The sequence below is a fragment of the Naegleria fowleri genome (genome assembly GCF_008403515.1).
Source record: "Naegleria fowleri strain ATCC 30894 chromosome Unknown tig62, whole genome shotgun sequence".
NCBI classification, from domain to species: Eukaryota; Heterolobosea; class Eutetramitea; order Acrasida; family Naegleriidae; genus Naegleria; species Naegleria fowleri.
The window spans coordinates 1-25,566 of NW_025407994.1; the positions used below are offsets into that span (position 1 = coordinate 1).

Genomic DNA, 25,566 nt, shown 5'->3' on the forward strand with positions numbered 1-25,566 from the left:
CAGCAGGCTATTGTCAGGAACAGATCCAGAAATTTATTGAAACTTCTTCTAATGACCAAGAGATTTATGACAAATTAAATGATCTCTTCCAAAATAAGATATTTAAATCTAGAGAATATCTGAAAGAGAATCAGTGAATGTTACCAAGATGAGTACAGATCGAAGTACTGATACTTCATACAGAACTAGTAATCGTTCTAACAAAATTAAGGAACTAATTCCAAAATCTTTGAAAGTCCGTAACATGCTTGATATTGGATGCTCTGAAGGATCAATTACGCAAGCTGTTGGACATGAACTTGGTTTAACAAAAGAAAACATTCATGGCTGTGACGTGAGACATTGGAAAAACTTACACCAACGATTTTACATTCCATCTCATTAGTGAACAATCCAATCATCTACCTTTCAAATAACTCATTTTCACTTGTGACAGCTCTCATGTCTTTTCATCATATCAAAAACGTAGAGGAAACTATCAAAGAGGTGTACAGAATTTTGGAGCCAGGAGGAGCTCTAATTATTCGAGAACACGACTGTTCCCCTCCTGAAACTTCACTCACCCTCGACATCATGCACGGATTATACTCACTGGTTTGGAGTTCTCCTCGAGAGATGCCCAATTTTTGTTCTGAATACTTTGCTGAATATCGATCTAGCGACAGTGGACCGAGTTAATCACTGCTCCCATATTGGTTGACCAAAAGACTCAGAAGGATCTTGTCAACAAACAGAGAAAAACAATCAGGTTTCATTCTTGAGTATTGTGAAGATTTATCAACGTTTGACAACGCATTACCAAAACAACAACGTTTTGGCAGAAGAGATTATAAAGGAGGGAACAAGACATCAAAAATCCTTTTAGGTCTTATCATGCGGTGTACATTAAGAGAAAGGATTGAGCAGCATGTAATAACATTCAAGTGATCTCTTCGAAAAATTTCCTTTGATATTCCCTGTTCACAACCATCATGTCCAAGCAAACAAAATGACCCAACATCCAACAGTGGAATTCAATGATCCTGTCTCATGCTTAAGGAGATGAAAGAGTGTCATAATGTTGTTGATGATGGTATGCTTCTGCTTTGAAATGCTGAACAAAATAATTTCAGTATCGTAGATATTTATGGTAGATATGATGCTAATGTTAGGAGAGCTGTTACTTGACAGTTTCTGTTATTTCTTTTACTGTCGTTAACTCGAAACGAGGAACTCAAAACTCTATCTACAAATAGATTCAACAGGAAATCTCAAAAAGCAACAATAAAACCCTCAACATTCAAGCATCATGGTGTGACAAGATCATGGTCATTGAGGAGGAGATTCAGAGTTGCAAAAATTTAGAGATCAACGACCTGTGTTTCCTGTCTTGCATATTGTTGAGACTTCCCAAGTATCGATCCTTGGCAATCCAAATTTCACAGAAAAAGATATTAACAAGAGAGACCATGATCGATTAATGATTTTCAGTAACTTAATGAGATTGTTGACAAAAGTGAAAGAATTTTCATTTGAAGTGATGATTGATGCGTCCATTCATGATCTCTTATCTAGAGGACTGAAGAGACAAGCTATGCGCTAAAATAGATTGCAATATATGGTTAATGCTTTTCTCGTATTAAGCGGGGTTTTCAAAACCTCCGCTGTCAGCAATCATTGCGTAAAAAATTTTGAGTAGCAAACAGATGCCTCTCATTCTTATTGATTTTGTACCATCATCACGCCACAATTCTTTCCAAGATCATTGCCTCCATCTGTTTGAAAAACTGAGTCAAAAGTTGGTGAAAGGAAGAGAACGAGTTCCAAGAGCCTTCTCTCGTGCATTTCAACTTGTTCACACCATCGATAAAATTGCACTTCCTTCTGTTTCGACGTTTGATGTGGCAACAGCTTTCGAATTTGACATGTATCTGAAACATCCGTCAGAAGTCAAGATTTCTTATCATCATGCTTGTATTATCATCAGTGACTCTGGAAATCAAAGAATGTTATTTTTGACTTGATGTCAAAAAGTTTATATTTTCTCTCAATATTGAATCGTGTCACTTCTGTGTTCAAGAAAATTACGATCAAATGGAACATGACGCACTTCTTTTGATTTCTTCCAAAATGTTTTTATGGAATTATTGTATGAAATGTGATTTACAATTTCTGTTACAAAATTCCAAATCAAAAGACAGCATTGATGATTCCAAACTTGTTGAAAAGAATTGTTTATGGAAATCTCAATCACTTTCGAATGTAACTGGAATTTGTGTGTCCAGAACCTATGCGTTCATTTCGAACTTGTTTCAAAAACTATTTATGTGTTAAACTTGTCTTCTGGACTTGTCGTTCAAACCATTTCATTGGAAGGATCTCCATTCCGATCGGACGTGATTTTTGATAGTTCTTTATTCTATGTCATTGAACAGAAAGATGAAAAGAGTCGTGATTATCGAATCAAAATCTTTTTCTCGAGAAGAATGACCTTCGTTCTCCACCGAAATGGAAAATTGTGAAAAGTTTTGGCGACATGAGAGAAGGAAAAGTGAATTCACCAAAGGAATTTGTATTCTCGATAAGAGAGGTTCTGAATTTCTTCTTTCATCCACGACGACAACAACAACACTCCAAAAAATCGAATTCAAATTTTTCGATTTGGTCGTTGTGTCAAAAGTTTTACCACTGTGAAAGGTCTCTCTGGAATTTGTTTGAATGAATTCACGGGAGAGTTATTGGTGTGTCATACAAGAGAAGTTTCCATTTATAAGTGAGAGAAAGTGAACTCGAGTTCCACTTATCATCTTGAAATGAAATTGCTTTTGGAATTTTGAAAATGCACTTTGGAGAGTGAAATGAAAACTTTGAGTTGCAAACAATACTGATAAAGTAAAAAAAACAAAATATGAACGATCTATTGTCATTGGATACTTCAGAGTCACTTTCTGAAGAGATTTCAAAGAATATCAATCATGAAAAGTCAAATGTCACTTCTCGAAAACTCTCTCTTTTTCATGAAAGAGATTATTACACTCTTCTTCCAAAATATCCAAGTGCTAAAGAAAAATCAAGTGGTGCAGGATATGCCATCAAATCCTCCAAACGATGGATCGAACATTCCACCTATGTCTATGCTCAAGAGAAAATTGATGGCTCTCAGTTGTCATTCATGCTGACAAATGTCAATGATGATGAAAATAAGGACCAAGCACTTTCCAATCAAGAAGAAAGAGGTCCAAGAATGAAATTAATTTATCGAACAAAAAGGTCAATCTCCAATGACGTTTTCTTTGAAAATGCCATCAAAGGTATTACTGAAATTCAACATTTACTTTTCCCAAATTATATCTATCGAGGTGAAACCATTACTCGTTATAGACATTGTCGTGTCATGTATGGAATCATTCCTCCAAAATCTTTTGTCTTGTTTGATGTCCAGAATGATAAGGAAATTATTTGCTGCCAGATGAAATTGAAATGGAAGCAAAACGATTGGGATTGATGTGTGCTCAAATTGTGTATCGTGGTTTGTTGGATTTTGAAAAGTTGAAATATTTGTGTAATAATACCAAATCTCAATTGGGTGGATATGCCATGATGGAAGGTTTGGTTGTGAAACAATATGTAGATCACACCACCATGACAGTTGACAGCTCTTTGAAAACAGATGAAATGGATGGTCTTGGTGACATTCAAATGGTCTCTTTCAAAATGGTTTCTAAACGTTACAAGGAAACAAAGAAAGCCAAACATCTCAAAGAAGAAAAAGATGTTGACACCAAATTGAAAACTATTGCTCAAAGTGTCTGCACTCCATCGAGATGGGAAAAAGCCATGATTCGTTATCTTGAAGAAGGTGGTGACATGAATCATATAGATTTGAGTGGTATTCTGTGTTTGGAAATTAAGAAGGATATCATTAAGGAAGAGAATGATTCCATTCAAAAGTTGTTGAAAGAGTGTGACATGGAATGTACAGATGGTGTGGTGGATATGATTTTGGAATTTGCAGTGGAAGGTGTCAAGGAATGGGCTAAACAATATGTCAAGGAAATTGCATCCACTTTCTTGAATGATTCGATCCTATCAACAGAAACAACCAATTCTGTTGTGGAATTGGCAACACCAATATTATTGGTGAATAAATGAGCGAATGGTTGTTGTTACATTTCAAACAGTTTGTGACGCTCAACTGATCATCAACAGCCAAATTAAATTCTCCTTCATTCTTCATTCTAGTTTTCTATTTGTTACTCAATGCCAATACAGCTTCCATAAAATCAAATACAACTTTCTCGTCAAATGCCACTCCATTCGGTAGAAAGAACCAGTGAAGAAAGCTCGATTTCCACCTTTTGATGTTTTTACAAGAAGAATATTCTCATGTTTTCCATAAATACAAGCAGGAGTGACCTTCTTATTCATCACAGACACAGAACAAGAAGGATCATCGCTTGCAGATACGAGAAGAATTGGGCATAATAAATCATCACTTAAATGATGGCAACAACTAGAGGCATCGTAATAATCATTCTGAATATCTTGAACTTCTGGATTAATTTTGAGTGTGAAATTTGTGTCAAAATCTATGAAATTCTTTGAAGACATTAAAAGTCGAGATTCAAAGTTGATGCTTGTGGTAGCTGTTGAAAGATGCTCAATTGTTTTCACAATTTGTTTGAGCTGTTTCAGAATTGTGTTGTGATAGATTGTCATGTGATTTGTCATGCAATTTTGATGTCATATGGGTTTGAAATGGAAATGCACATGGAGAAGTAATTTGTTTTGGAAAGACCAGATATGGTGCTTAATAGTAAATTAGCACCAAAGCCCCATCCAACTCCAATCAATTGATCACCAATGAATTGAGAATTTGATACTTTGCCAATTGTGTATTTCTCTGCGAGTTGTTGAATGCAATACCTCAGAGCGTTTGCATCACCTAATAATTTGAAATTAGAGCCAGTGGTCAATGGGTAATTGTGAGATCTTCCTTCTCTGTTATAAATAATGACTCGATGAATAGAAAATCTAGTGGAGGCAGCAAGCCTTAAAGAGTTTCGTGCACCACATATGTGATCAATAAAGGAATCTAAATAGTAAGAATTTTCTCCCAGACATCCATCAATATCTGGCACCAATAGAAGGGTTGAAAATGTGCAATCAGAAGAGTTGGAGCTTGATTTCTGTAATACATCAAAATAATATGTTTGTCCATTACTAGAAATGGTCACTTTTCATGCTTCCAACCTTCCTTCTCGTAGTAATGAGAAATGTTGTCACTTGTCAATTTTCCAAAGCCTAACAGCCTTGAAAATCTATTTCCTTTCACAACTCTAGCAAGCATTGTCTGTGCCATTCCAGAAAATCCGAAAAACATTGGATATCTGTAAAGTGACATTTCATTGAAAGCAGAAGGGCCAAAGAATATGGTTGACAAGGCCCAAGGAGTGTTTTCAATTTTCAATTTGGCTTCTTCCACAATTTTCTTCTTTTCTGAATCATCTTTGAAAGCTTGTAAATAATTATCACTCAATTTTGTGACTGCAGTTCCATTGAGTGAAGGAGAGAGTTTACAAATTTCACTCAACGGAATATGCTTTGTTTCGTTTTGATTTGTCTCATGATCATCTCCTTCTTTTCATCATAATAGTCATCATCTTCTACACTTGACATCCTCATGACATGTGTTAAATTTCTTAATTTAGAACTCATATAAACTCTCACTTCATCAAACATTCCATTCACGTGTGCATAATAATAAATAAAAAGTAATAAACTCATCAAGAATGGAAAACTCATAAACATTTGTCGGAAATAAATTGTATAGGGTGAAGTATTCGCTGCAATAATTTGATCATAGATGGATTGAGTGGCTGTCGGAGCAACAAAAGTGTTTGTTGTTGTTGCTTGTTGATGATGGAACGAAGAAGAAGATGATGAAGCTTCTTCATCTAAAGACATTTTTTTGTAAAGTATTGAGAAAAACAAACCAATTGAGAAACAATTGAGGAGAAGAAGAAGAACCCATCCAACAACCTTTTTGGAATTAACTGTACTCAATATAAACTTGAAAGTGTTTCAAAAAGAATGGTTGTGTTGGATTCACAAGTTGAAGATTCCAAGTTGAGGCATCTTCATGAAAGACAGCGCCTGTCTTATTCTCATTCGATTGACTCTTCGAATATCATTCGAATATAATTCCTTCAAGGTGTTTAGTAACCTGCCAAATAGTTGTAAATCATTGGGTTCCAATACAGCAAATTAAGGACTCTTCGATGCATCACTCTTTTCAGAGATGTGTCGTGGTGCATGATACGAATGGTCTCTTGATTCAAGACAATACTTTTTGGAAGATGGTTCTGAAATGGGAAATGAATTTATTCACAATTTGGCCATTCGACCAAGACCAGTGGCCAATGCAGATCCACTTCAAATCATTCCATCCGATAACGATGTTGCTTGTTTCTGGATTACGAATGCCGACAATACTTGGTATAAGAACGCTGCTTTGGGTGGAAGATTTCCTTTTGGTTTACCATGCCTTTAAATGTCAATGGTCTTTCAAGTAATAATTATTAGGTCGACCTCGTAATCAACCTTTGGGAGGTTTTAAATTCAATGTGGCTCACTCTTCGAATGGAAATGGTTTTCATGTGGATGACATGGTAAAACCTGATGGAACGACTGAACTCTCTGGTTTTCTCCTCGACTGGGACCTTATCCAAATCCAACCGTTTCGGGTGTGTCTGTCGATGCAATTTTCGAAGGCCTAATCTCTTACAAAAATCGTGGTTATGGTATTTGGGCTCGTGGTGGTCCACTCGTATTCAAGAATTTAACACTTTTTGATAATCGAAATCAAATGAACTCTCCACCTGGTCCAAGTATTATTATGGACAGTTTATTCATTGCTGAGACAGACAATGTGGGTGAAGCTGGTTATCGTCCAACGATTGATGTGGGTGGTCGATCTCGTCCTGATTTCTATTCCACAGCTACTAAATTTGTCATTAAGGGTTATGAAACCTATGACAATGGTGGTCCACAAATTCTTGTTAATGTTACTTTTCGAAACTTTATGCCTGATTCATTTAGACAATCAGGTGCTTTGGGTCAATTAACAGATGCTCCTTTCAAACATCAAACTTTGAATCGATATGTGGGTTTGAAATTTGAAAATTCAATCATGCGTTCATCATGCCAAATTATTTCGATGGTAATAAGGGAGCTTGTTTGTTAGATATTGATGGTGCTGCAACTGAACTCACTCCAGGTGGTTGGATTGTGGCCAACGACAGTATTTTATCTCATTCTGCATGTGTGAGAAGAGAGGATTGGAAAGGTTATGCTTGTCCAGTTTCTTTGGAAGGTTATGCACAACTGACAGTTGTCAATATTGGAGGTCATTTGAAACCACAGGTACTTTGGGAATCAATCCTCAATTTAATAATCCATCTGCAAGAATTCCAAGAATGATTACTCATGATTTGACAAGACGTGCCAGTAGTCAAGTATTGGGTGCTGTTTCTTCTGGAACTGTCGATCACATCATGCACAGCAATGTAATTTTGAGAAATTTTATGCCATTCGTTGGGTGTTGAATATTCCAACTCCACCAGTTCTTAGATTTTCATTGCCATCAAGTGCTAACAATGATTGGGTCGTAGTGAGTGTACAATATCCAAGAACTGCTTCTTTATGGATTTATTATTTGAAAAACAATGTTCCAACTTCATTGACATCTGTCAACAGCCTTTCTGAGATCGTTAAGGATCCTACCAATTATTATTTTGACTTTGCTGGTGAGAATTTATACTTGTATTTGAGAAATAGAGCAGGTAGAACTGCATTTAGTGAACGATGGGATTCTCTGTTTACAGTTGGGACGGTTATAACATTTATGTCAATGCCTCTTGTCCAAATGGTAAATGCACAGTTGACAATTATGATTTACCAAAAGATTCTGACAAATTTGTCAAACTCTACAATCGTGAGGATCGATTCGCTGGTATTTTGAAACCAATCGTCAATGGAGCTCGTGGAAATGGTGTCGCCTTTGCAACACTACTTCCAAATAAGCGAACCATTGATTTTACAGTTCATCATGATTTGACTTTAATTGCGACCAAGATGGAAATTGGAATTGGCGATCCATCCACTGGTTCTGAAGAACGATTCATTTCACAATTTGGTGTAAAATATTCTCCATTTTCCATGTCAAGATTTTCTGCAGACTTGTCAGTCGGTGAATTGATTCATCTCTTGAAAGGACGTCTCTTTGTCAAGTTACACACCACTGAATATTCAAATGGACATTTGAAAGGTTTCGTTGCATGCAATCAAGGAAAGAATTCCATCCATCCAAAACCTTGCGATCCATCTCCTGCTGATTCTCTAAATATTTATTCGGAATCTGAAGATATGGACACTTCCAAGACCAAATTTGTGGATCTTCTTCCATGTATATTGGAATTGGTCGTGGTGGATGTCAAGTGTCAAAAAGCTTCTCTGCCACAGATTCTCGTTATCCAGCGAATTGGATTGATTTGGGAGTTTACAAATATTATGAATTCTTTGTGAAGGTTGTCACTCCTGGAGAGTTGAGATTGAATGTTTATTTCAAAGAAACTCAAAACAATGCTGCCAAAGATTTGACATCTGTGTTCGTCGATCCAAAATATTTTCAACATTACAAGATTGATGACACTCGTGTCACTCGATTGATAATTCCAGTCACTGATCTTCCATTCACCAACAAGACTTCACTCAATGCCATTCAACGAGTGAGATGGATTGTCAATGGAGGTGTTTACAAGGAATTCATAATTGACAATGTCAGATTTGTGAAGGATACAAGTCGAGATCCAGTGAATCCAAAGACGAGTGTGAGTAGTAAGAGACAAGTAAGCAGTGCTTATGTGATGAGACCAATGATGATGAGTGTGATGATTGTGATGCTTGTTGTTGCGATTTTCATCGAGGTGATTGCTTAGAAGAAGAAGGTGTCGATAAATAGATTGCGAAACATTATTTTGATTAAAAGTGATGATTCCACTGTTCATACTTTCAATGCCTAAATACTTGTCCGTATAACCACATTGGACATCGAAGAGAGTTTATCAACATGAAACTATTCATCTTATTTCGATTAAAAAGGATTCTAATAGATTTCGTAGATTTTAGATCTGATTATTAAAATTCAAGAATTCCATCCTCATTACTTCCTTCAGTTCCTTCTTCAGCTCCTTTTCAAATCCTTCATTTCTTCCTTCATTTCCTCTTTCATATGGTATGAAAAAACATGATGATGATTTATGAAGAGATCGAAAATTACCCTCCATTAAAAAACCTCTTAAGAGTTGTTCATGTTGAGAAGGGTTTGACATGAAGAGTGTGTTATTTGCACAACAATTTAGTGGTTGTGAGAATGGACCTCAAACAAATTCAAGTGGGCAAACCAATGATTTGTAACAAAGTTGACCAACTACGACCGGCTGCTTCGAGGTCACTCTGTCAAATTTAATCTATCGCACAACCGAGACTGAATCTTTTCTTCGACTCGCGGACAGGGTAATTTAAACCCTTGCAAAGAGATGCTCTGATTGGAGTAATTGATGACGATAAATAAAGGACTAGAGTTTCTAAAGCACAAACATTCGCTTCTGATATAAAAGATGTGTGCATTAAAAGCTCTTTTGAACGGATGATTTGATGTGTTCAAAACGAAAATTTCAATTCGGCCTTATGCCAATTTTTTTAAACCGTAAACAAAATTTTTGAAGAAAGAATGAAAAAGGCTACAGCACTGCAGGTTCCCAAGTTGTCTCCAACCTCAGTACTGATGCAGCTCGACGATGCTTAACTTCTCAAATCGGACGGGATGAGGTGCATTCATCGTGATACGTAGCCATTAGAAAGGGGTACACCTGTAATATTAAGGTAGAAGTAGAAATTATACAAATGTCTAAAGGTTTATTTAGATTGGACTTATTTGGAGAGATCGACGTTGTGAAGAGAGAGACTTGGAAGATCCTCTCAAAACTGAAATCTCTTGTCAAACAGATGGAAAAGCCATTAGAGGTGGAAGAGAATAGCGTCGCTTCTAATTCAATTGAATCTATTTCATCCCGATCTCTAAAATTCAAAAAAGTCTATGAATTTCCCAGCCACACCTTTATACCAGTGGTGCCTGTGGAATTTGAGTTGTGCAGCAGAAACATTGGAAATAAGGCATTCTCTGCTGTATTTTCAGATTCTTTGGTATCACTTGCAATCACTTATAAGGACATTTCTTCGTTGGATTTTGTCGAGTCGAGTTTGAACAGTATTGAACATTATTTGAAAACCTTAAGGCCCACCTGCGAGAAAAATGGTGGCTCACTTCAAATTCTCACAGAAAATGCAGAAAAGACCTATCTCTTTGAAAGTGGGAAATTCACAAAAGTGTTGGAAACGTCTTTGATCAAGAAAAACAGTTTTGGTGACGATGAGATGTGCATTACCATCTATGCGTGTTGTGTGGGATACACAGTGATGGCCATTTTCACTCATATTGCTCCTTCTTTTCTCAATTTTCAACTTCAACATCAAACCCGTGGACATTGTCAATCGAACGATTGTAAAGAAGTTCTGAAAAAAGTGAGACACGAACCAATATCATCAATGTTGAAACACAAACTAATTCTAATTTTTCATCTGAGTCCATCTTCCACATTTAAACATTTCCAAGAGCTCATTCCATTCAGGATTTCGGTTTCGTTTGATGACACTCGTTCGTTCTTCTTTTACAAGTCCTTGATAGGGAACTGAATGTCATTCATGCGTGGTTATTGTGGTCAAATTGATCACACAAAAATCAAAATTCATCACTTACCTTTAACCACCACACAGGGATCTGACGAATGCGAAAGGATATCAGCTGCGATCAATTTCGTTGCTCGCTCCACAACAATTTCAAGAGAAATCGAGTGTTGAAGATTTTGAGACATTCTTTTGAAGCCACAACAACTCGACACTCACTTTCGAGAAAACATTTGGAAGTTCTTTTGAAGCGCTCCTCTCTTCATCTTAAAAGTCCATCCATTCAAACCCGCAGCAGAGTGAATGTGATCCATGCACTCCGATCCCTGGCAGAGGTCAGTTGAGGTTATTATGATATTAAGTAATAGTTCCATTCACGTTCCCTCATGACGGAACCTGACCTAAATCACCACAAGCACCACGATATAACATCATGACGGTGGTTCGTGCTGATGGCATCTTCCTTCGCGCCCATTTTTTGTATCTCATTACAAAAATGACGCCAATAATGTCCATGGGCTTTCATCCTCTCTCATGCCATAATGTTCTTACGTGTAGGATGAATAGGATGATTATTTGATGAATCATATAAATAGCCTCCATATTGATTGAGAGCGAGCGTACGTTAGGAAAGAAGGACAAGATGAAAAGACGATCCATCATGATGCGACATCGTCGTCCTTATTCAATGATGGTGGTACTTCTAACGAGCAAGTGTTTGAACACAAATTAATTTCCTCTCACAGATGCTGCGTCCGATTCATGTGGTCCACACTACTACAACTGCTACGACTCAACAACAAACTCATCATCTTCATCAACAAGTAGTCGTGGTTCCCTACAACCAAATATGGATCTTACTGAAATTACAACAAGAACAACAGCAATAGAAAGAAGGGATAGTGAGGATTGCACGCATGATGATGTACATACATCGGAATTCAATTCATTCCTTCTTGTGAGAAGACTCGTCAATGAGTCTCCGTCGAGTTGGTTTGCTGACACGATCCACCACACCATCTTACTACAACAACCAGAAGAAAGAAGCAGCATTGCTTGCATGACTGACGACCGCCATGACCACAACAGCATTCTTCATGAACATCTTGAAGCATTACCAATGAATTTGGCGGAAGTTTCGATGAATGGAAATGTTGAAACAAATTCCCAGCCACAACATTCCTCTCTACCTGAAAAGGAACCTAAATTGTTTTTAGTAATGCACAACAATTGGAAGAGTATGTGCTAGAACAAATTGGGAGAATGGATGAGAGTATATTCAGCCCTTCTGGCTCATTGGAAAAAGAAAATTTTGAGCTAAATGACACTTTGGGGAGAGAGTTGACAAGGCTCTCACCGACGATGAGAATCAACCTTCACAAGATGTACCTGATAGTGATAGACCTTGTCGTGGTGACGACCCCTACTTGGTTCAGGAAACACTACTATCAGAAAAATTATCAACATTACAGGATGAGAATTACCTCCGTTCACTGCAACTTGGATCATTACTTGTAGGAAACGAAGAAAATCATACTAACTATCAAATGGAAACCATTGATAATCATTCAAAAACGAAATCATCAACAACAATACGAATTGTGACGAATTTGAAGAAAAAACCTCTTATGAAGAAACGACCTCCGCTGAGTCATCGAGTGTTGACACTGAATTGAGTGAAGACAAACATAATTATTTGAAGACAGAGCAAAAAATTGAACCGACACTTGTCGACGATGTGGAGCATCAACATGAAAATACTCTTCAAAATCTGGAAACAGAATATGCATTATCACCACAACCTCAACATGTAAATATTCCAAGCATTCCTTTTAGCAATTCTCCAACTGTAAAGGTGACAACATCACTTTGCGAGAAAAACGTAAACTTGAAGCATTGAAAACCACAACATCATTAGAAAGTTGTAATATCATGACCATAGAATCATCATCAGCTCCGTCACCAACCGATATTCAATTTGCCGTGATAGAGATTGCCCAAGTGTCACTAGATATTAAGGGAACTTCATTCTTTTCAAATGGGATTTATTACATGAAGCAAAAATATAGAAAGTCCGACAAGGTGTTGATCTGTCTAATCATCACCTGTTTATTAGTGAGCTGCATATTATTCACTGCACCAATTCCCTTACTTGCAATAGGTAGTTCATTCCTGCAACAAAGTGGAACACCCACTTCAGCTGCTGTTTCAGACGGAAATGCTATTATTTACACTCGTTTTCCATGTTACATTGTTGGCACAAGAGAGTGCTCATATTCTCAATCCTCTTCATATTCAGATACGAACCGAGGCATTGTCTTTCGAATTTCTTTTCCCACGTTTTCCAAGGACGGTGGTTCCAATGTGTCACAAACCAATCCAAACAAACCTTACAAAACCCTGCTCTCAGATACATGTTATCCAAAATCACAACAATATCATACACAATCCGAATATGTGTGCTACACCAACAAGGACGAAACAAAAGTTTCTCTAACTGAACCTAAAACCAGTCAAAGTTCTTACATGACCAATGTTGGTTTTCAATTACTCTTATTTGGAATTATTGGATTTATTTCAAGTGTCTGTATCGTCATTTCACTGTGCTGCATTTGTTGGATTCTAATTGAGCACAAACCTTGGATTCAAGATAATTTAACATTCTCAGAACAACTTCAATTGGAAGCAGCAGAAGAGGCCTCTCGAAAATATAAGGAAGCTAATTTGGTGTGAACAATCACCCAGTCATTACGAAACTAATTTTCTCAATAATATTAATACTAATAATTTATTCTAACTGAACATCCATTCATGATTTGACTAACCTTTTTGATACACTCAATAAAGATATTATTCCTATTAACCTGAATTAAATCATCTTCAAAATTTAATGAATAATATTGGTAATATACATGTATACGAAAAAGAGGACCAAATTGTTAAAGTTAGCAAAAACGAAAATAAAAAATGCAAACAAGGAAAGCCACCAACACGCAACAACCACCGATGATCAATGCTTGGATTTCCATCCCATCATGGAAAAGACTATTAGTTTTTTCGGGATTTATCTATTGGTGTTAGGTGTTTTAAAAACAGTGGAATACTTCAGTGAAGGGTTACAAAAGATTGAAGGAAGCTTGGATTTAAGATCATCGGGATATTCATCAGATCCTCCAGAAATTGAAGTATTTGAATTGATTGAAAAGATGGGCTCCGAAGGAAGGACTAGTCATCTCATCATGCAATTTATAGATCAATTTCTATTTGTTCCGATTTATTGTGTTGTCCATTGTTATGTCTGGTTCAAAATTGGAGAAGGCTTATTCAGTCCATTAATGTACATTCTCGTCGCTCTTACAGCCTTAGTGGACACGGCAGAAAATTTATCCATCATTGTCTTGTTATTGACCTATCCGTTTTTGAGTGGAGTGGTGAATGTGAAAGAGTTGGCTGGGTCGACACGTCCACTGTCAACCTTTCCAACGAGTCAAATGATATTGAAAGCTTTAGCAAGAGGACTGCATTATTTCACACCTTATAAATTCATGCTCATTGGACTCTTTTTCCTAACCATGTTGGTGATGACCATTTTGTCTCACATTATGGTTCAAGCAAGTGAAGAAGAAGAGGAAAAACAGTCTGCTGGTGACAACAAGGCGAGCTCCACAACAGCAACCACAATTTCAACGTTGAAAATATCATCCAATACGACAACATCTTCGTTACCAACAGATCCAAAGAAAAACAAGAAGAAAACACAATAGATCTCATTCTCATATGTTTTGATTCCTTGATTTTAGGAGATTTCACATTTTACAACGATCATGGATTCTTACAAGCTCACTTCTGTGAAGTTTCGTCTTTTAGTTGCCGACAACCCCGCGCCTGTCAGAATGATTTTTTCCGTTTGGTTGCCTAGAAGCGCGTTGTCGGCAAAACAAAAATACCTGAATTCTATCCGTGGAGTGGGAGACTTGTTTCTCATTATTGACAGCACTTCTGGAACAACAACGACACAATAAGATGACCATGAGAGGACTTGTTCGCTCCTCCCTCTTCTTGATGCTGACCGTTTTGGTCACACTTGTCGTGATTGTAGTTTCCGAGTCGCATCCACAACTCGATTCAATGAAAATCCACAATTTGATGAACATTGGTGTGAAAAATCATTTAGAAGGAACGTTCAAAGTGCACTTTTGAATGGTGATCATGATGGAGTGATGAACGATCATCAACAATTTAAAACTGTGGATTCTGATTGGATAGGAATGTATAGAATTGAAAATGGAGATTCTTTCAAATTCTTTGCACAAAGTTTGCACTCACCACTGGCTGTCACTTTTGACGGAAAACGTATGGACCTTGTAGTTTATGTTCCTAAATCGCACAATGATTGCATTCGATTGAATTATGACATGATCGATACGACCCAAGAGACAAGCTCCACCAAGAGCGGAATTCACATGACTCTCTCAATATTTATGGAAAACATGCTGAGACCTGCATTGCTGTCAAAATGGAGAATGGAACTCAATGAAGATGGATATTTGAGTGAAATTGCTCAATGCACTGAAAAAGACTCGTTAATTTTCATCAATGATTTGAAAGAGGAAAGCAATGATGCTTTGATCGCCTGTTTCAGTAAGAAAACAAACAGAATTTACAGAATTAGATCGAGAATGGCTGAAATTGAGCTTGACACCATTCCAATGTCTACAGTCTCCTCTCATTACAGTGATTTAACCAAATCCAATTGTACAACAGTTTCTCCCAAGCAACAATTCAAGTCATTTTCTCCTTCTCAGTCTTTACTTAATTCCGAAAGAAGAAAGACCAGTGTCACCTCCACTCCATGGTACAAGATGATGAAGATCCACACTTCCACACCTCACATGAATGGAGTCATCATGATCAAGAATCCACACGCAGCACCAAATGCCACAAAAGTTTGTGTCTTTTACATGGAGCAGGCTATCGATTCGATCAAGAACCCGCACATTCGTTTTCATATTGGGGAAATATCAATGCATATACCACCCAATGCAAAGAATCATGGTTCATTCGTCGAAATACGGCCAATCGAGGATGGACTTCTGAGGAATTACAGACCTCTTACTGTGCATTAGCTCTCGTCAACAGTAAGCCAAATACGACCCTCATTACAGACACTATTATTTTCACACACTCGATGGGTAACTTGATCTTCCCAACTGCCATGTATAAGGGATATTGTGAACTCGATCTCAAGACATCGACGTGGGTTTCCTTGTCGGCACCTTTCAATGGATCAAAAGCTGCTTATTATTTGAAAACTTTGTGTTACGATTATGATCATCAATCTGCCCCAAATAGCATTCAAAAATTTTTGACTTTATTGCTGAAGTGACACAAAATTGTGATGGTGAAAATCCAATTGAGGCAGATGCAACTCTGTATCCTGATTTTTGTGATATTGACAGACCCAGTTATCGAGGAAAGAAACCCATGTGTTTGGGTTCACCAATCTTCTCTTATTCGAAACCATTAATTTCTGCAAGAATGTGCGGTTTTTCACCTATGGGACTCGTTACTTATTATGGAATTGCTTTGGAGTTATTTGCAAATTTAGTACAATATGGTGAAGCAAATGATGGTTTTTTGTTTCCTGCTTCGAGTTGTCTCATGGACACACCAATGGATAAATTCTCTCCTACTCCAGAGAGTGCATTATATAGCGCAAACATTAATCATGCAGGTAGGTGATAGATCTTTGTGTGGAATTGAAATTTTTAAAATTTATTATTAATATTGCATATCGACAATATTGTCATTTTGTGAATCATTGAATTTATTATGTACATTTATTTTGAAATATTTAATGTGACATAAACTGCTCAGATGCCACATGTAGAAATGGTGACTCATTATTTGGAGACACCTCCAAACAACCATGTGCATTCTATTCCTTCAGAAACTAAAACATGTGAAAACATGATTCTCTCGAACGAGGAATGAAAACATTGTTGCCTTATGCAATTTTTCCAGACAACCAATCAAACCCTTCATATAACCCCTCCCCAGTGATTGCCGAGCACTCTTGCAAGTGATAATCTTGTTTAATACTTTTCAAATCCAATTCCTCTGCAATTTGAGATGCCGATAAAGCTTCTGACAAATCTTGCTTATTTGCTAAAATAAGTAATTTCACTTTTTCCAAATTTGAATTCGTTAGTATTTCATGCAGCGTTTCTCGTGCTTCCTGCATTCTTTCTCGATCTGCAGAGTCCACCACAAATATAATAGCATCCGTATTTTCAAAATAATGTTGCCACAAGGATCGAACTTTTTCTTGTCCTCCCAAATCGAAAATCAACATTTTGACATTGTTGTATTGTATCATTTCCGAATTGAATCCAATTGTTGGAACAGTGGTGACATTCTCATTCAAACCAATTTTATATAAAGTTGCTGTTTTACCAGCATGATCGAGTCCCAGAATTAAAATTTTCGAATGTTTATAACCGATGATTTGAGAGAAGAAGATTTTCGAGAGAAGGGAGCCCATGATTGACAAAATGTTTCTTGTTGTTGACAAGAGTTTCAACGAAAATTGCAAAATATTTTTTTTGATGAGAAAACAGAAAGGTTCGATCTTTTTTGGAAGATTTTAATGGACAATTTATGAAATCGGTTTTTATTTCATTCTGGATATGAGGAAACCCTGATCAGGGTCGCGTCAACAATTATTCCCCACTAATGTAGTAGAATCTGCTAATGCTTGCATATCCAATGGAGACAGGGCATCGATGGGATTTGTAAAATGCAGCTAGTTGATCATGTCGACAATGTCTCCTGCTGTCAAGGTCTGTATGTACCACCACATATCTCAATTTTGAAGATGCTTGACTGAGTCTAGAGGTAAATTCTGTCGCTTTTTCCCAAATATCTTGGTCTGCTCCGTAACCATGTTGATTGAAGGTAATTTCAATAGAAATTAACTGTTTTAAAAAGTCAAATTGCTCCTCTAGTGTAGTTATAGTGCTAAATCCATTCAGTACCAAATGTTCTAATTTAGGTAATGTCTTTTTGTTCAACAAAGAACGAAGAATAATTACTTCTTGTATGCCCAAATTTTTTCCATAATTTCTATAATCGTCGTCATTATATCGAACTCGTAAATATCTGACGCCTGGAAATGTTGCTCCATCAAATGAATATTCTTGAGTGGCTGTTGTTTTAGAATCGTTTCCTTGTTCCACGCTCAAAAACATGATATTCTCTGGAAATTCATAGTCCTCAAGTGGCAGCAAATTGGGAATCAGTGACATTTGTAATAAAATAATTTTTGACAATCGATTTCTTAGAAAGTTGAAATCAATGTCCTCCTCCTTCAATTCAGAGTTCTGATCAGTTTGGGAGTCAGTTGTTATATTGTTATTGCAAAGCAATTTCTTCCAACCAGATTGCTGATAGACCATCAGACCAACTTTGGGATATTTAACATTGGGGTTATATGGTACTTTTCTAGCCCAATCAGAAGGTTCTGATATTGCTTTTTTTGAATAGTGGTCGAAATAATGATAACCAAGCAATGATTCCGAGTTGTCACTCCAATACTCTTGTCTACTTTCGGAATCGAGTGCATCAAACATGTTTAGACTCAACATGAGAGATCTGAAGAAGAATAATTCAAAAGCTGATGTGTAGCTTCTATATTCATGGCAGTAATCTTCAATACTCAATTCCAATGCGTGTAATCTCTCCAAGATGGCTTTTCTGCTCGCTTCAGCATTGTTAAATATCGGTACTTTTTCTTAGACTTTTATCATCTCCAACATTATCAGAAAGAAATTCATCATATTGCTCTTCATCATTAGCATATTCGTCTTCGAACCAATTATTATGGTCAATAGTAGCATCCAAATCACTTAATGACTTTCCTCTCTCATAATGCTGCACAATATTCTGAATTCTTCCCATTTCCTCAACAGCTGTCCTTGACAAGTCTCCAGTGCCCAATTTTAATGTTTCCAAAGTCCTAGTTCGAATCCAATAAAACAGCTTTTCGAAAAGTTGTATCCATTCAACCAAAACAATTCAAAATCAGTCAAGTGATCGTCATCTCTTTTGGAGGTGATCATTCGATTCAGTTCTTTGTTTGTCTGCATTAATTTCACAAGAGCAACAAGATTTTCATACGGAATGAGGAATGACTCAATATCTGACGATAAATAACTTCTTTTGTATCGATTTCGTTGCTCCTTATCAGCATTTGGATCAATTTTTGTGACATCAATTTTTTTGTAGAGTTCAAAATCTCCAACCAAGAAAGTCAAAATGTGTTGAAATATTTCATTAGGTAATTCGGATAAACATCCAAATAATGATTGATGATAATCGGAGGAGGTGTTCGTGGTCTGATCTTGATATTCTCTTTCATATGGAATACAAATGGTTTTCAAACTTTTAGAAGGTGGAACAATATAACTGCTGTTGCTGCTAGTACTACCAACTCCGGTGCTACTAGAATGATTCACTTCACTTTCAAACTCAGCCTTCCTCTTGGGTTGTACCTTTGTCATGACTTGAGCCGCTTCCGTTGATTTTCGGGCGGTTTGTTTGGTCCTCGCCATCAAGTGTTGATCAATTTTTTCAATATTTTACAATTTCCAAAAGGTTGATTGTTTAAATTGAAAAGTTGGTGATTATTAATATTAATTCTTTTTTCTTGAATTGATCTATATATATATATTGGTGATTATTTCACGAGCATGAATAGAAAATGGAGCGCTCCGATTGATACATACAGATGAAGAGTAAAACAACCTTCATTACAAAATCAACATTTTGAACAATTTCAACAAAACACTGATCTTTCAATCTTCGTTGAACAACACTCGGAGAGCGTGAAAGAGTAAGCTATAGTGAACGTCTTCCGTTGAGTCCTTCTGATTTTCAAATTTTAAGAATAGGTATCATCATACATGATACGTACCTTTGAATGATGATTCACAACTATTTCAACATTCACTTTTGGGTAACGCTCTTGCAATTTCTATTTTGGTGATATTCATTACTCATTTTCGATTTGGACTTTGGCGAAATTCATCATCTTTACATCTTCAATGATCCATGTTCTGTTATTGAGTAACGTTTTCTGAATGGATGACCATGATGAATCCATGAACACAAATGCTCAACATTCTACAAACAAATACTAAGGATGACGTTCAATGTCCTATGAAGAAACCTCATTTCCTTTTATATCAAAAATATCCAAAAACTTTTAGCAATTAGATATCACCACGACTTCTACTTTCTTTATTTATGTTTGCTTTTCAGAAGATAGAAATGCTGAATCACACTTGTCACTCAATTCCTGGATGAATTTTCTAAATTCATCAAATCATGAATGATTTCTGATTGTATTGGAGTCCGACTTTTTACACACCTCTATACAATGGCAGAATTCGTTTAAAACGTTCATCTCCACAACCACACTCTTCCACATCGTCCACTTAAAAACGAACAAAAGCAATTTGCTGCATTCGCTCTTGTCACTTGCCAATTTTCACACAATGAAATTCTCTCAAACACAGCAACAACCAGACGTTGTGATTGCAGTCATCCTTGCTTTTCTCCTTCTTTCCTCCTTCTGTTTGTGTGCACAGTTTGATTCCAAAGTCTCAGGAGGTACCTCAGCCACTGATAATGAATTTCCACACATGGTCAGCATTCAATACTTTTCAAGTCCAACCGCCACAGGAATTCACTATTGTGGGGGAACTTTGATTTCTCCCAAACATGTCGTTACAGCCAGTCATTGTGAAATTGGTCTCACGATGGATAAGATTCGAATTGTGATGGGTTCCTCCAGCAATGTGTGTTCCTCAAATCTTGCAGCTTCCCAGAAATGCATCATGAGAGGTGTCACCCGTTTCACTAAACATCCCAACTATGATTCGAGTACCATCAAGAATGATATTGCAATCATTGAATTGGATCAACCCGTTCCTTTGGATGGATGGCGAGTCACGTCAGCTGTCGTCGAAGGATCTACCATTCCAACCAATACACAGGTGTATATTGCAGGTTGGGGAAGAACCACTTCTTCCTCGAGTGTGACCAATTTACAAAAGCTCAAGTTCCAGTCTCACCTGCATCGGTGTGTAATGCCAAGAATTTGGGAATGACCACTCCGCAACAAATTTGTGGTGGAAATGGAAATGGAATTGACACTTGTGGAGGAGATTCTGGTGGACCATTGTTTAGAAAAGTAGTTCCACAAAGTGGATTACCAATTTTCGTGTTGGCTGGTGTGGTGAGTTATGGACCTCCTGGATGTGGTGGATCAAATGTGGGTGTTTATACCAATGCCACTCATTATTTGGATTTCATTAGAAGTCAAGTGTCTACTGGAACTCAATATACTGTTGCAACACTTGCTTATGGAGCTCAACAGCCTTCTCAACCAACTCCTCAACCATCTCCAACACCAGTCACACCACAGCCAACTCCAAAACCTTCCCAACAATCATGCAAGTGCAAATGCTATTGTAAGAAATTACAAGCTTTGAGAGAAGGAAAATTGAGAGGAAATTTATGGATGACATCTTCCTCTGCTTCATCAAAACCACAACAGGATGAAAACAAAGCAGTAGAAGTGCAAACAGAGTGTAGTACCAATTCCAAGTGTGAAACACATGCTTTGAATTCTTCTGCATCTCAAGTTGGAACCAAAGTGGCATTGATTTTCTCATTGTTAGCGATTGCTTTTGTTTTTTGGTAATCATTTTGTTTTCTCGTGAACAACAACCACCAAACTTTTCACACAACAATTTTGACCTATACTATTAAAAAGATAATAGTAACGCACATGAGAAGCAAGAAAACCTTCTTCTCAACCATTGTAACAACCATTCATACATGTACACTTGAATTATTAAAACAACAAGTAACCTTAAATCATGTTCATAATCTCTTTCATTTACGCTTGATTGTTTATTTCTGATTTTTTATGCTTTGAAAAGAGTTTGGTGACATGGCGTTTTAACCACGAAGATGGTTTTGCCAAAAGCCAATACATGACCAATAACTTGGTCAACACAATTATTAGAATTACGAAAATTACACCAAATTGTGTGATCAGATAGGGAAGCAATAATTCTCTCAATCCTTGAAGACTCTGTATGAAGGTGACATTTTCAGCACAAGTATCTTGCTTGGCGTTAAAGAGAATGGATGTGAACACCAATGTCAAGGAGAACGAAACAATTCCAGTAAAAACTCTACATGTTGTCAAAATGTTAGACGCCAGGAAAAATCGATTTTTCTTACTTTGTGTCACAATGACTGGCTTTCTTCCTCGAAGATTATTACCACTCAAATTATTGAGATTTGAAGGAGGAGCTAAATTGCTCATATAACTACCTGTGGTTCTCGCTGAATTTCGATTTCGTGCTGAAGATGGTTCTGCTTCTAATGTATTTGAACCTGCGGTCGTCGATGTGATATTAAATTTTGCAGTGCTTTGACTATCCATTTCCACACTTATCCTCATGGTGTTATTCTCAACCCCGCCGACATTAAGACGAGAATAAAACTCTTCATCCTCCACTTCGGTCATCAAAATAATTTTCTTCCAGCATTGACCAATGCAATTAAAACTAAAGCCACGGAAGCAATGGACAAGATGGTTGCAATAAGGTCACTCACCGATACAACTACCACAATATTAAATACCAATGAATTTAAATCGGAAAAGTTACAAGAAGCTGTTGAAGAAGTATTAAAAGTATTTTTCAAAGCTTGATTTTCAAATACAGTCCACCGTATGGAATGTAGTAGCGACAAGTACTCTTGAGGCTTTTCCAAAAATTGCTTAATATTATTCAATAAATTATTTACAACAGTTGCTTCCATATGATCCGAAAAATAATTATTGCCCACTCTTGCTTTCGGCAGATTTATATATTTTGTAAAATAAACTAATCCCCAAATTGCCAATCCTAACGAACATGTGATTATAAATAAATCAACAGAAATTGAAAATATCGATGGTTTAAGTTGAATGGATGATTCAAAATCGACTGAAGATGTTACAGAAGCAACAGAAAATCGTTTTGGATTTGTTGGTTCATCATGTTGCTCTTCTACGGATGGACGGTCTTGTTCCGAAATGATGATGGGATTGTGGTGTCTGTAGGGAATACGTTGTTGTTGCTGTTGTTGTAGATTCGGATGTGCTTGTTCAATAAATAAAGAATTGGATGAGGAATTCATGGTGGTGAGGGATTGGTGAGATGAAGAAAATGTTGTGAGCGTTCGGAGAGAATTTTATTGCAGTCTCTCCAACAAGTCTTGTTTTCGTATTTTTTAAAAAAATTTAAATAAATGTTAAAAAAAGGAAAGATGGATGTTGTTTTCATTTTCATTCAACTTTGGTTTCAAAAATATTTGATGGCACGAATAATTTCACGTTTGCTTCTTTTTTAATAAATGGAAGCAGTATTGCAAACGGTTCCACAAGCAACTTTTCTCTTCTTGTATCCAAACAAAGGTCGTACCACTGCTCCAATATATCCACCCAGCAGAGCCATGGTTATCCATGAATAACCATGAATGGACATGCATGAGACACCAGAAAAATAAGCTCCAATGTTACAGCCATATCCAAACTTTGCTCCAATACCCATACAAATACCTCCAATAATTTTGGCAATAGCAATTCCAATGTTATTCTTGAGCCAATTTCCAATATTATTCAAAATTCGTTTCAAAGTTGTGAAAATGGATGATGAGTGATCACCTTGTTTGTGACTCTTAAACGTATGAGATAAGCTCTTCAGTGAAAATCCATCTAAAAACTTGGGAATTTTCCTCGTAATAATCCAACAATTAAGGCTCCATAGACAATTCCAAAATCAAGAATAAAATTCGAATTGAAGAGCATATTGGCCTTTCTTAAATCAATATCTTTCCATGCCGACCATTTTGGAACATCAAGTGAAGGAGCAATAGCATCCAAAATTTTACAACCAATAATGGCGAAGGGACCTGTCAAACCCATGGGATGTTGCGTAGCTAAAAGAAAACAAAAGTTTAACAAAGCCAATGCAATCGAGCCACTAATTAAATCCTGAAATTTTGAAATTTAAGGTATTGTTGTGTGAAATATTCTCCCTTACAAGATGCACTTACCCAAGGTCCATAAATAAATCTAAAACAATCATTGACACAAATGACATTAATTTTTGAAGTGGTGAGCGAGTATCAATTTCATAATCTTGATTAATGAGCCCAGATTGTTCTTCTGCATCTCCACTCAAATCCATCTGGTTTTTCTTGTTTTTCTTCTGTAGTAAAATGAATAGCAGCTGCAATGGACACTAAAATGGTTATTTGTGTCAGCATCATAATGACTGCAATCAAATACTCAAGCCATGGGTTTTTTTCAAAGAACATGATACCAAAGGCCTTTCTCAAAAATGTTCCTGGAAACAATAAACTCAATCCTGCATGATTTTTAAACCCAATATTCCAATCTCCAGCACTTTGTAATGCAGTAGCAATTACTGAACCACACACAAAGAACCTTTTTGTATCGTTGAAATAAAAATGGAAATCATATCAGCAGCACATGTTGTTGTGGTTAATGATTAATTCCATCGTTAGCATGCGGTTGTTGTTGTGCTTAATAATTAACCATTTAAATTTCAATTGATATATAAACTTACACCAATAAATAGACACTCCATAAACTTCCACCCCGATAGTGAACAAAGTACCTGAGGCACAAAGCATCCACCAAGCTGCATTCCTATTCCGAACAAGAAGCCTCCAATCACAATAGAAATTGTCATGGGAGAAGCCTCTGGAGAGTACATGTGCCATCCAGCAGCCTTATCAATGATATAGAGCATGGAGAAGAGGAAGGTAGCCACCGCAAGCATGATGCAATGAGCTTGCATAGTCGAGTATTGCGGAAGAGCTTTATCGGGAGTGAGAATAATTTCCTTAGGTGGTTGTTCTTTTTCTTCATCACGATGAGGATTAGACACTGCTTCTTCCTTCGTTTGGCCTTCGTGAATGAGTTTTTGAGTATCATCATCCGATGAATTTTGAATTTTCTTGATATCCACCAACTCATATTGTTGTTTGTAAAACACTCGGAAGTGAGCTCCGAACCCATATGAAGACTGAACGAGAGCATAGCCAAATGCAACCGAAATAATCATCACAAAGCCAAGACGCCACGTCGAGGCTCCTTTCAAATCATGACCTGCAAAGTAGCCGATAGAAAAACCAACCACGGAGAGAATGATGAGAAGAGCAAGAAGGAAGGAAACTCTTCTCCTCCATCCTTGGAATTGTTCTTTCCAATTCACTTGCGACGATGTTATCGTTGTAAAGAAATCGAAACGGCTCAACAATGACATTTGGATTTCTTTGGTGTGAGGAATTGCGGCGATTTTTTTGTTTTCGTTTTTAATGAAATTTCCTTTCATCCAAGTGTTTTTAAGCGACATTATAATGTTATCCTGTTGAAGAGATAGTTGAGTGCTGTTCGGGTTAAGAGTTCAACCTTATTTTACATCTCATCTCACCATGACTATGTGGTTATGCCCACTATTCACACAGCTTGTCACCTTCAAAGAAGAAACCTCAAGAAGACATAAAGTTCACATGTTCAGTGTGATCCACATGTATAGTACCTCTTGGAAAAAGAAATGAACGAAATAAGGAAATACTCGCAAGAAAAAATTTTGCCGCCATTTTTCAGTACAATTTTTTTTAAAAAAA

At 36.8% G+C, this 25,566-nt stretch overlaps 15 protein-coding genes across 15 annotated transcripts; 8 read left to right on the forward strand and 7 right to left on the reverse strand.

Annotated features, from left to right (window-relative positions):
• Window positions 1-148: 148 nt before the first annotated feature.
• Window positions 149-678, forward strand: FDP41_008588 (uncharacterized protein; the record flags this gene model as incomplete). Its single annotated transcript, XM_044712457.1, has 2 exons — window positions 149-329; window positions 386-678. The coding sequence occupies 2 exons, from the start codon at window positions 149-151 to the stop codon at window positions 676-678; spliced, it is 474 nt and encodes a 157-aa protein (XP_044557797.1).
• Window positions 679-2,887: 2,209 nt separating this feature from the next.
• FDP41_008589 (uncharacterized protein) lies at window positions 2,888-4,131 on the forward strand (the record flags this gene model as incomplete). The annotated part of the gene is made up of 2 exons (XM_044712458.1): window positions 2,888-3,368; window positions 3,431-4,131. 2 exons carry the CDS (start codon window positions 2,888-2,890, stop codon window positions 4,129-4,131), a joined length of 1,182 nt encoding a protein of 393 aa, XP_044557798.1.
• A 575-nt stretch (window positions 4,132-4,706) lies between these two features.
• Window positions 4,707-5,946, reverse strand: FDP41_008590 (uncharacterized protein; the record flags this gene model as incomplete). The annotated part of the gene is made up of 3 exons (XM_044712460.1): window positions 4,707-5,031; window positions 5,217-5,526; window positions 5,574-5,946. The coding sequence occupies 3 exons, from the start codon at window positions 5,944-5,946 to the stop codon at window positions 4,707-4,709; spliced, it is 1,008 nt and encodes a 335-aa protein (XP_044557799.1).
• A 901-nt stretch (window positions 5,947-6,847) lies between these two features.
• FDP41_008591 (uncharacterized protein) lies at window positions 6,848-8,978 on the forward strand (the record flags this gene model as incomplete). The annotated part of the gene is made up of 5 exons (XM_044712461.1): window positions 6,848-7,144; window positions 7,210-7,404; window positions 7,544-7,823; window positions 7,922-8,446; window positions 8,503-8,978. The coding sequence occupies 5 exons, from the start codon at window positions 6,848-6,850 to the stop codon at window positions 8,976-8,978; spliced, it is 1,773 nt and encodes a 590-aa protein (XP_044557800.1).
• Window positions 8,979-10,047: 1,069 nt separating this feature from the next.
• FDP41_008592 (uncharacterized protein) lies at window positions 10,048-10,794 on the forward strand (the record flags this gene model as incomplete). Its single annotated transcript, XM_044712462.1, has 1 exon — window positions 10,048-10,794. The coding sequence occupies one exon, from the start codon at window positions 10,048-10,050 to the stop codon at window positions 10,792-10,794; it is 747 nt and encodes a 248-aa protein (XP_044557801.1).
• Window positions 10,795-12,717: 1,923 nt separating this feature from the next.
• Window positions 12,718-13,518, forward strand: FDP41_008593 (uncharacterized protein; the record flags this gene model as incomplete). Its single annotated transcript, XM_044712463.1, has 1 exon — window positions 12,718-13,518. One exon carries the CDS (start codon window positions 12,718-12,720, stop codon window positions 13,516-13,518), a length of 801 nt encoding a protein of 266 aa, XP_044557802.1.
• Window positions 13,519-13,820: 302 nt separating this feature from the next.
• Window positions 13,821-14,549, forward strand: FDP41_008594 (uncharacterized protein; the record flags this gene model as incomplete). Its single annotated transcript, XM_044712464.1, has 1 exon — window positions 13,821-14,549. One exon carries the CDS (start codon window positions 13,821-13,823, stop codon window positions 14,547-14,549), a length of 729 nt encoding a protein of 242 aa, XP_044557803.1.
• A 456-nt stretch (window positions 14,550-15,005) lies between these two features.
• Window positions 15,006-16,742, forward strand: FDP41_008595 (uncharacterized protein; the record flags this gene model as incomplete). Its single annotated transcript, XM_044712465.1, has 3 exons — window positions 15,006-15,731; window positions 16,138-16,519; window positions 16,663-16,742. 3 exons carry the CDS (start codon window positions 15,006-15,008, stop codon window positions 16,740-16,742), a joined length of 1,188 nt encoding a protein of 395 aa, XP_044557804.1.
• A 50-nt stretch (window positions 16,743-16,792) lies between these two features.
• On the reverse strand, window positions 16,793-17,329 carry FDP41_008596 (uncharacterized protein; the record flags this gene model as incomplete). The annotated part of the gene is made up of 1 exon (XM_044712466.1): window positions 16,793-17,329. One exon carries the CDS (start codon window positions 17,327-17,329, stop codon window positions 16,793-16,795), a length of 537 nt encoding a protein of 178 aa, XP_044557805.1.
• A 178-nt stretch (window positions 17,330-17,507) lies between these two features.
• FDP41_008597 (uncharacterized protein) lies at window positions 17,508-18,431 on the reverse strand (the record flags this gene model as incomplete). Its single annotated transcript, XM_044712467.1, has 1 exon — window positions 17,508-18,431. One exon carries the CDS (start codon window positions 18,429-18,431, stop codon window positions 17,508-17,510), a length of 924 nt encoding a protein of 307 aa, XP_044557806.1.
• Window positions 18,432-18,785: 354 nt separating this feature from the next.
• FDP41_008598 (uncharacterized protein) lies at window positions 18,786-19,397 on the reverse strand (the record flags this gene model as incomplete). The annotated part of the gene is made up of 1 exon (XM_044712468.1): window positions 18,786-19,397. The coding sequence occupies one exon, from the start codon at window positions 19,395-19,397 to the stop codon at window positions 18,786-18,788; it is 612 nt and encodes a 203-aa protein (XP_044557807.1).
• Window positions 19,398-20,342: 945 nt separating this feature from the next.
• FDP41_008599 (uncharacterized protein) lies at window positions 20,343-21,553 on the forward strand (the record flags this gene model as incomplete). Its single annotated transcript, XM_044712469.1, has 2 exons — window positions 20,343-20,856; window positions 20,904-21,553. The coding sequence occupies 2 exons, from the start codon at window positions 20,343-20,345 to the stop codon at window positions 21,551-21,553; spliced, it is 1,164 nt and encodes a 387-aa protein (XP_044557808.1).
• Window positions 21,554-21,751: 198 nt separating this feature from the next.
• On the reverse strand, window positions 21,752-22,306 carry FDP41_008600 (uncharacterized protein; the record flags this gene model as incomplete). Its single annotated transcript, XM_044712472.1, has 1 exon — window positions 21,752-22,306. One exon carries the CDS (start codon window positions 22,304-22,306, stop codon window positions 21,752-21,754), a length of 555 nt encoding a protein of 184 aa, XP_044557809.1.
• An 83-nt stretch (window positions 22,307-22,389) lies between these two features.
• FDP41_008601 (uncharacterized protein) lies at window positions 22,390-23,046 on the reverse strand (the record flags this gene model as incomplete). The annotated part of the gene is made up of 1 exon (XM_044712473.1): window positions 22,390-23,046. The coding sequence occupies one exon, from the start codon at window positions 23,044-23,046 to the stop codon at window positions 22,390-22,392; it is 657 nt and encodes a 218-aa protein (XP_044557810.1).
• Window positions 23,047-23,255: 209 nt separating this feature from the next.
• On the reverse strand, window positions 23,256-25,202 carry FDP41_008602 (uncharacterized protein; the record flags this gene model as incomplete). Its single annotated transcript, XM_044712474.1, has 3 exons — window positions 23,256-23,667; window positions 23,965-24,152; window positions 24,501-25,202. The coding sequence occupies 3 exons, from the start codon at window positions 25,200-25,202 to the stop codon at window positions 23,256-23,258; spliced, it is 1,302 nt and encodes a 433-aa protein (XP_044557811.1).
• Window positions 25,203-25,566: the final 364 nt, after the last annotated feature.